The sequence below is a fragment of the Triticum aestivum genome, chromosome 7A (genome assembly GCF_018294505.1).
Source record: "Triticum aestivum cultivar Chinese Spring chromosome 7A, IWGSC CS RefSeq v2.1, whole genome shotgun sequence".
Taxonomy (NCBI): Eukaryota; Viridiplantae; Streptophyta; class Magnoliopsida; order Poales; family Poaceae; genus Triticum; species Triticum aestivum.
This window is the reverse complement of record NC_057812.1, coordinates 468,096,491-468,106,250: the sequence shown is the minus strand read 5'-3', so window position 1 is coordinate 468,106,250 and position 9,760 is coordinate 468,096,491. Positions and strand designations below refer to the sequence as shown.

At 48.5% G+C, this 9,760-nt stretch overlaps 1 protein-coding gene across 1 annotated transcript; it reads right to left on the bottom strand.

The window, feature by feature from the left end:
* Positions 1-3,976: 3,976 nt before the first annotated feature.
* On the bottom strand, positions 3,977-7,819 carry LOC123147608 (putative methylesterase 14, chloroplastic). Its single transcript, XM_044566871.1, has 5 exons — positions 6,834-7,819; positions 5,154-5,393; positions 4,922-5,065; positions 4,704-4,838; positions 3,977-4,576 (listed from the first exon to the last, which is right to left on the bottom strand). The coding sequence occupies exons 1-5, from the start codon at positions 7,137-7,139 to the stop codon at positions 4,232-4,234; spliced, it is 1,170 nt and encodes a 389-aa protein (XP_044422806.1). The 5' UTR covers positions 7,140-7,819; the 3' UTR covers positions 3,977-4,231.
* Between the last annotated feature and the right edge of the window lie 1,941 nt (positions 7,820-9,760).

Sequence of the window (9,760 nt, the reverse complement as noted above, 5' to 3'; positions counted from 1 at the left end):
TATGGATCCAAATCAGCCCCTTACAAAGCAACGCATAAACTAGGGTTTAAGCTTCTGTCACTCTAGCAACCCATCATCTACTTATTACTTCCCAATGCCTTCCTCTAGGCCCAAATAATGGTGAAGTGTTATGTAGTCGACGTTCACATAACACCACTAGAGGCTAGACAACATACATCTTATCAAAATATCAAACGAATACCAAATTCACATGACTACTAATAGCAAGACTTCTCCCTTGTCCTCAGGAACAAACGTAATTACTCACAAAGCATATTCATGTTCATAATCAGAGGGGTAATAATATGCATAAAGGATCTGAACATATGATCTTCCACCAAATAAACCAACTAGCATCAACTACAAGGAGTAATCAACACTACTAGCAACCTACTAGCACCAATCCTGGACTTTGAGACAAGAATTGGATACAAGATATGAACTAGGGTTTAGAGATGAGATGGTGCTGGTGAAGATGTTGATGGAGATTGCCCTCTCCCGATGAGAGGAGCGTTGGTGATGACGATGGTGATGATTTCCCCCTTCCGGAGGGAAGTTTCCCCGGCAGAACAGCTCTGCCGGAGCTCTAGATTGGTTCCGCCTCGGTTCCGCCTCATGGCGGCGGAGTCTCGTCCCGAAAGGTTGCTTCTGGTTTTTTTCTCATCGAAAGACTTCATATAGGAAAAGATGGACGTCGAAGACCCACCAGGGGGGCCACGAGGTAGGGGGCGCGCCCTAGGAGGGGGGCGCGCCCTCCACCCTCGTGAGCAGGGTGTGGGCCCCCTGGCCTTCATCTTTGGCGAGGATTTTTCTTTATTTATTTTAAGATGTTCCGTGGAGTTTCAGGACTTTTGGAGTTGCGTAGAATTGGTCTCTAATATTTGCTCCTTTTCCAGCCCAGAATTCCAGCTGCCGGCATTCCCCCTCTTCATGTAAACCTTGTAAAATAAGAGAGAATAGCCATAAGTATTGTGAAATAAAGTGAAATAACAGCCCATGATGCAATAAATATCGATATAAAAGCATGCTGCAAAATGGACGTATCAGAACTCAACCTATTCGACCAACCAGCTCGTCATCCCACGGCCTAACTCAGTGAACAAGGAAGAAGACGGACTCAACAGTTTGCCCAGGTTCGGGCCACCTTGCGGTGTAAGACCCTACTCCTGCTTTGTGGTGGATTTGCCTCACAAGGGGCTGAGGATGAACAAGTACAAGGGATGAACAACCTCGCGAGGTCTGCTCTAGTGAGGGTGGAAAGGACTCGATCCCTCTCTCGGTGGTGGCTAACCTATACTTATGGTGGCCTCGGTCCTCTCCCCCAAAATGTAGGCGGAAAGGAATCCCACAGTGGCCAATTTGAAAGGGGACAAGTAGTACATCTTATCCTGACGAAAGGTGGTCTTCGCGTGCAAAGCTTCTGGTCGTGATGCTGCGGTGGGCTCGGTGATGACATCTATCCTACTGTCCTGGCGGTCTTGATCTTGTTGCACTGGAATGGAAACCTTTGCCTGATTCCTGGGGAACCCACGCCTATCCTTACCTCCTTAGCACCAAAGAGGAAACTGGCTCCTCTGTGCCCAGAGGCGCCCGCCTGGCCTTGGTCGTCATGGCTTGCGTCACCGCAACCTCATGAGGTTGAGCACCTGCATAGGAATATCCGCTCCTTAGGAGGCTGCCTTGGGAGGCCGCTCCCTTCGGAGGTCTTGGCGTCGTCTCCCTCATGAGGGGGTCGGTTCTTGTCTTGGTAGTCTTTGTAGATGGGTCGTATCAGACCGTCAATGGAGCCACGCTATGGGCCACAGGCAGGCAAGTCTGGATACCCTGGTTCCTAGAACACCGACAGCATACTTAGTATAGATCTGATGTAAGTCTTGCGAGTACTTTGGATGAGTACTCATGGTTGTTTTGCTACCTCTTTTCCCCCATACCGGATTGCTGCGATCAGATGACGGATCCCAGGAGCCAGAAGCCACCACCGACAACTACTACTATTCCGAGGGTGCCTACTACTATGTGGTGGCCGACGACGACCAGGAGTAGTTAGGAGGCTCCTAGGCAGGAGGCCTTGCCTTTTCGATCGTTGTTAATGTTTGTGCTAGTCTTCTTAAGGTAGACTTGTTTAGATATTGTTGCTTCCGCTGTCTCGTTCGTATTCGAGCCCTCGAGGCACTGGCTTGTAATATAAAGCTTGTATGACTTTTAAAAAAAACTTGAACTTTATTAATTAGAAATAATGGTTACATCGTCTATCAGGAGAGTTACAAGATCTTCAATGGGCTCCTCTATCCAATCCCTAGTCATGGAACATTTTGCTAACCTAGCAAGCTCATGAGATACTTTATTCGCTTCCCTATTACAATGTTCAAAATTGGTTTGAGGAAAATCACAGGCCATAAAAAACAATCCTCGAAAATTGTAGTCGCCGCTCCCGCAGACTGTCCTCTGTTCTTCATTGTGTCGATGACTTCCATATTATCAGAATTGACAATGAGACGATTGCAGCCCGTCTTTTGTGCCAACAGTAAACCAAATCTGAGTGCTAATGCCTCTGCTGTCAGAGCATCCACACAGTACTGAATCTTGCAGTTACCACCTACTATGAAGTTATCTTTATCATATCTGATAACAGCATCCGCTGTGCCCCTAAGCTGATCATGATCAAAAGAAGCATCCACATTCAATTTAACAAACCCCATGGAAGGTCTGCACCATCCTTCACTCTTTCTCTTTGCTTTAGGAAAGTGAGAATTAACATAATTCACTGTTATAGCCCGAATCTCCATCGAGGTTTGGGACGCCTCCTGAGACTTACCCTCATGGACTAATTTCCGTCTATTCCACCATAAATACCAAGCAGCTATAGCGATTAGTTCCCCTGCATTTCGGGAATCCAGAATGGGTAGTTCATGATCAGGCATAAGGAGTAAGAATTCAAGTATTGCCTCTCCTGCACGGTCAATGACGCAGGCTTTTTTTACCACTTCATATAGCCCTAAATATTCTCACACTTCCTTTGCCTTCTGGCACAGAAATAATATATGTTTCATGTCCTCTTGCCCATCCAAACATGCTGGGCAACTTGGCTGAGTTTTTAAATATTCCCACACTTCCTTTGCCTTCTGACACAGAAATAATATATGTTTCGGGTCCTCTGGCCCATCCAAACATGTTGGGCAGCTTGTATGACTTTAATTTGTGTTTAGAGTTGTATTGTGATATCTTCCCGTGAGTCTCTAATCTTGATCATGTATATTTGCATGTATGATTAGTGCATGATTAAGTCGGGGCGTCACAGAGAAGAGGATCGAACTCCACCATGGTGTCTTCCATGGCGAAGCCCGCAACCGACTCCAGCTCGTCCTCCTCCGAATCCGCCCCCTCCATGGACTCCAGTTATTGTCCCCCTCCATCCTCTTCGTCGTCCTCCTCCTTCTCCAACGAGTCCGGAGGCAGGCCAGCCTCAAGCAGCTGGAAACGCCGCTCCAGCATTAGCATAGCGTACGTGGTCTTTTTTTGCCGGGCCATGGCAAAAGCAGCTGGAAACGCCGCTCCAGCATTAGCATAGCGTATGTGGTCTTTTTTTGCCGGGCCATGGCGAAGGCGGGTGGCATGCAAAGAGAAAGGCAGAGCGGGAGATAAGTGGATGGGATCAGGCTGACGGCACAAAGAAAAAGGAAGCGGATGTCTCTATGGCTGGACGATGACATCCGGCTTAAATAGGCAGATTTTGGCCCTCAAGCGGCGTCGTTCACACCCCTATTGGAGGAGACGGCCATAGGGTGTCGGGCAATTACATGTCAAACCCGATAGTCAGTCGACGTGCCTGAGCGCACTTGGATATGAAGAATGTTAGTCAATCCGGACGTTTGAGACGCCCGGGTGGGTTGGGTTTTTCCACCCGTCGGTGACCAGGCCACTAGACATGCACGGATGTAGATCGGGAGCCAAGGCAAATCACGAACCTGCAAGAAAATGTTTCGAACTTCTGATGACGGCTCAAGATTTAATTCACATTTGCAAAACATCTCTCACAGGCCCATACGCTCGCTATACTCATCATCACAAAAGAAAAAGATGTCCCACTTCTTCAGCTAACTACAGTACATTATTTTGATCTCTGGCTGACCGAGTGAACATTCCAAATTAATCTCTCCCTCCCTGTATTCTCCTTTTGCAAACCGCAACCTATGTGCTACTCGTTTCATGTACACCCATGACATTCCGACAGTCATGATGATTTCTCGGCGCTCTCCTCTTCTTCTTCTAGGGTTTCTGCTTTGCCCGGGAACAGCGCCCCCGGCGCTTGGATCTGCACGATCTCGAGAAGGATCTTGTGGAGGGACTGCGGTTTCGAGAAGAAGGGGCAGTGGTCGCCGCCCTTTATCTTGAAGATGCCGTCAGGCGGGCTCTCCCGGACCAGCTTCTCCTGGACGTCGGGCGACAGCATCCTGTCGTCCAGCGTCTGAATGAAGTAGCGGCGGACGCTGCCGTAGTTCTCCGCCGTGAGGGAGAGCTTCTCCATGATCGGGGCCAAGGGGATGGGCCGCATGGACACAGTGGCCAGTGCGATATCCTGCAACGTCGCGTGCAAACTTGTCAGCTGGACTTGGTCCACAGAAAAACACAAGATTGACATGGCAATGTATGTGACATTAGTTCTCAGTTGGCAACACGAAAGTAGTAGAGTACAATGTATGTACCTTGGAAGGACTTTGGTTGAAATATAACCCCTTGATCTGCTGTTTGTCAAACCTGAGCCCAGTTGGAGGCTTGTCCTTCCCATTTCCGTAAAGTAAATACTGTGATTCTTGCAAGAAAACATCTGCCGACGCGAGCTGCAAAATACCACGTCACATGAGTTTGCGAGTACTCAATAAGAACATAGAAGTGCACACGGACACATCAAAGGAGTGCATACCTCTTCAGAGAACACGTCGAAGGGTCTCTGGCTATCCTTTACCATTGTGGCGGTAAGGAATACGGCCTTGGAGATCTTATTTGGGCAGTGTTCTAGGGCATACGACACACTTGCACCTCCACAACTATGACCGACCAAAACTACCTGCATTGGTGTTGATATGAACACAGCAGTCAGATACCCAGTTCTGTTTTCTAATGAATGTGTGAAGAAAAGCAGATGTGGTACTCGCCTTCTCGTTCTCAGGGAGTTTACTGAGGTAATCAATTAGTGGCTTGGAGTACTCTTCCAATGTAGCTATGCCGTTTGTATCAGTGTGGTCTATGCCAGAGCCTGTGAGGTCTAAGGCAACAGGATCGAGACCAGCTTCCTCCAACAGGGAGATGGTCTTGTACCAACACCAAGCGCCAAATCCTTCCCCATGGACAAGAACGACTTTCTTGGTTTCTAAGTTCTCTAAAACAATTTGGACCTGAAAATATGCCAGAACAAGAAGCGTGAAAAACTGAAACCAGTTCAAAAGAACACATAGAACCCCAAACTAGTCTGAAGTTGCAAGAGAAAAGTGTTAAACAAGGAAGAATAAATAGTGTAAGAGCAAATGAGGATCACTTCTACTGTATGGTTAGGTCCTAACTCCTAAGATAAAGCACCACCAGATGCTCATGTGCATGTAGAAGCATATGCCAGCATGACTGTTGAAACTCTTTTTAGAAGAAGTAGCTTATACCCGAGTGTGAAATGCACAAAAACTGCAAACAGAATGATCATTTGAGAGAGACCACTGTAAGAAATGGGAACATGCTATCAACTAGTGAGGCAGCTGTTGAGTTCATAAGACTCGTAGTATTGTGTTGCAGTCCTAACTCCTAACGGAATGTAACTTGTAAGATTTCTCCATGAATATATAAACCCATCTTATGTATGAATCAACAGTTGTACATAAAGATGCATTTTCGACATATAGTAGTATGTACTCCCTCCGTCCCATAATGTAATGTAAGACGTTTTTTGACACTACACTTATGGGACAGAGGGAGTATAATAATCCATATACTTCTCCGAAATATGGGTTCGAGATTCTAGAAGCTTAGAGTAAGCTCAAACTATTAACAGGTAACAAAATTAATCATTAAGAAAAACCTATAAAGTGAACAGCAAAGCATGTCGCCATTGGTACATGTACAGCAACAAATCTCAGTACCAACAAGATGAGCAGCACAGGGGAAGCGTAGAAACCCATCTTCCTATCACAGTGACACTTCAGAACCTCTGATTTTCAACTACAGCGTAATATGAAGTTACTACTCATTATAATTCAAAATCAACCCAAACAAGGAAGCCATGAAGAAACTGAGTAAAAGTATGCTGGTGCTTCCTTGCAGAAAAAGAATGCGTCCTTCAACAAACATAAAAGTACTGAAGTACTCCCATCATATCACCGAATTATCTCCAATTCCCAAGCAATCCGAAATAGGAACCAATTTACTAGTGAAATAGTAAAACCTAGAGCAACCAGACATTAAACAATGTAGCAAAGTAGGTAACCGGCGATCCCGTGGTACCACTCTGATAATGACAGAATTTTGCCGACCAAAGAACCTAAACAACAAAGCACACAACAGTATGCAAACGCCAAATCATTTAGGGCCAGATGGCCAGCTGGTCCTGCAAGAACTCTTGCAGTTGAAAAGTTTGGTACTAGACCTAACTAAGTACAGTTTGTAACTGGACCAACCTCTATATAATTTACAAAAAAAGAGTCAGAACTTTCTTTGACAATGAACCTGTTAATTATAACATTGTACCGTAGATATATTTTTCTAGGCAAGAACACAAAGCAAGGCTGGGACAAGGGAGCGTGGAAGTACACAAAGAGCGGAGCAGAAACAGAGGAGGGTCGGGGCCTTACAGCCTTGGCATTGGTGACGGAGTCCGGGAGGTTGCCGTGTCGCCGGGAGCTGGTGGAGCCGGGGCCGATTCGGCGGGACATGGAGCCGCCGCCGGCGTCGATGCGGCGCGACATGGAGCCTCCGGCGTCGAGGTGCTGGTGGATGGCCATGGCGAGCGCCTGGCGGTGCAGCAGCTCCTCCTCCGCCGGCGTGAGCTTGGCCGCCCCGCCGCGCGGCGGGCGCGCGCTCCCCATGCGCTTGCTGCGCGACACCGCGGCCGCGCCCCGGTGCTCCTTGCGCGGCATGCACGCGAACGCGTTGCCCATCGGAGTGGATAACTTGTGGCGAAAAAAGAAGGTTGTCTCTCTCTCTCTCAAGTCTCAAGAACAAATCGGCAAAGATGATGAGCAAGAAAACAAAAGGTCGATTTCTGCTTCGAAGAGGGTGGGATTCAGGAACAGTCTCTCTCACACAGGAAACTCAACACGCACAAACTCGCAGAAGAAGTTCAACTTCCGAAAAGGAAATGAGAAGAAAGATTTTCTCCAACCGGAAGGAAGAGCAGGAACGGTGCCCTGCGCTCGCCGGAGAGAAGCACGGTTGGTTGGGTGGGCAAAAGCGATGCGGGGAGGAAGAGGAAGCACGGAGCAGATCTGAAAGAAGAGGCGGAATTTATGAGTGGTCCTGACACCTAACTCGTCTCTCCCACACGAATCTCGCCAAAAAGGATTTATTCCCCCCTCTCTCTCCTCCCCTCCCCTGTATCTTTTGGATCTTCTCCCGCACAAATAATTTGGTTTGTGCTAAACAGAAGAAAGAAAGAAAGATTAGAAATTTGGAAGCAGCAGCGACCACAGACAAAGGGAGGAGAAGCTTTAGGCGGCGGTTTCCTGGGAATTGTGTCTTTTTTGCAAATGGTGGAGTCTCCTACTCTCCTTCCACTCTCTCTCCTTCTGCAGATGAGAAGAAAAAGAAGTCCAGGAAGGAGACCTCTTTTTTGTTATTTTCTTCACCAATTTTCCATCCCTGGTCCACTGGTTGTCTTAATTGTCTGGCTTGGCCTGACTTTTGACCTCCACCCTGTCCTTCTCCTCTTTATTATTCCTCAGAATCAGGCCAGATAAAATCAAAATCCCAGCCAGCTTATTTTCCTAAATTAACATATTATTACTCTGGGTTTTCCTCCATTCCTGGGGATATCCTGGTCTGCCTTTCTCGGATCCAAAGCGAGGCCCTGCCTCACACTTTCAGGAAATAGGTTCATGTCTGACTTTTGAGCGACCTTTTTGACCGTGATGATCCATTGTACTTTTGAGCTACTAGTACGTGTGGATTGCGAAAAATAGTGGGCGCCTGAGGAACGGACGCGGAAGCACTGTTGGAGTAAATCCGTCGGGTCATGTCCTTTGCTGTGCTCGCATCCCCATTCTTCAATGAATGAATGCGCCATTTGGACTAATTTCCAGCAGTGGAACGGTTGTGTACTGTTGAGTACTGTGAGAGGCAATGTGGTGTAGGGCATGCAAGCGTGTGAGTGAGCGGCATTTTCCTGCTGGAAAGCTGGTGTGATTTTTGATGTGGATATATTCGGGTTATCATTTCCTTTGCTTCCGTCGTCACTGGTATGGTCATAGCTAATCAGAAAGCAACACGAGTGTACTAGAAGCTGCTGGTGGTGATAGCTTAGCTTAAACAGGCCGGCGCATTAACACAACACTTGAATTACAGGACGACGCGACAAGGGCATGGCGCTTGGTTGCAACGGCACGTCAAGTTACTCACTCTCGTTGTATTGTAGTAGTATCCGTCCGTGGATCCCAGAGTACGTGTGATAAAGGAAAGCTCAACTCGACTAAATAAATACTCTCTGCTAACTTTGTAGTAGTACATGCTAACAGCATCTACGATCGGACTTGATAAATCGGACTTCTCAAACGCCTGCGAACGCGACGGGCGCATGTCACATCTCAAATATTTGATTCTACAACCAAACACCTCAAATTCATATTATTACATGCAACGTCCGGTTCCGCCATGCCATGTCCGACGGCCGGCGGCGCTCCTCGGAGTGTTGGTTCGGTTGCCGGTAAGGTAGAGTAGGGCATGGGACACGAGCCGGCTCACGGGACTCAAGGCACCGCCGTCTCCCATGCACGACTCTTTCTTGTTGGAGCTCGGAACCCGAACGGTGCCGGTGGACGTCAAATCGATGATGGATCCGTCTTGGAACGAGCCGGCGACATCCACCACGACGCGATTGCGGTGCCCGGACTGGTGCATCATACGGGACGCCAGAAAATGTAACTCCGCCTCGCAGACGTCTACCGCCGCGAGGGCTGTCGCCGCCTCCAGGCCCGCTGCATCGCATGGCGAGCACGCCACGCCATGTTTACGTCAGATGATGCCCATGGTGCGTCCATGACCTCGGAGCACCAATGAAGGGGTTGTGCGTCTGCCACCGCGTTCGGATGCTAGACGGACCACACCGCCTTCGGTGAGGCAGCAACGACACATATGGCGCCGGATCCATGCGCCATTTGGGTGGACGCAATGGACTCCCGACGGAAGGAGTCTGAGCGCTGCCTCGCACGGGCCTTCTCTTAGGAGTGGCAGAGTGCAAGCCGGGACCGCGTGGGATGAGCTCAGAATCGACGGATCTGGAGGTGAAGGACTAGGATCCGCTTCCCGCCATGCTACAGACGGCCGGAGATCGTTAGACGGGAGCTTGGATGACGGAGAGGAATGGAGTGAAGTGACTAGAGTTTGGTCCGATAAACGGATGAAGAGGAATATATATGGGGTCAGGTGGACCAACGTGGGTCGGGTCCGACGTGACGGACGCGCCCGGACGCCCCCATATCTGCCTCATATTTGGCCTAGATATGAGGGGTGCCGGTCAGTCCGGACGTTTGAGACGCTCGTCTAAGTCGAATTTCTATGACTGATA

Bases quoted from the DNA above. Each gene is read 5' to 3' on its own strand.
- LOC123147608 (XM_044566871.1), bottom strand. From the start codon at position 7,139: ATGGGCAACGCGTTCGCGTGCATGCCGCGCAAGGAGCACCGGGGCGCG. The intron at 5,394-6,833 runs GTAAGGCCCCGA...GCATATTTTCAG, and splicing joins CCGTCACCAATGCCAAGGCT to GTCCAAATTGTTTTAGAGAA. The intron at 5,066-5,153 runs GCGAGTACCACA...ACACCAATGCAG, and splicing joins AACTCCCTGAGAACGAGAAG to GTAGTTTTGGTCGGTCATAG.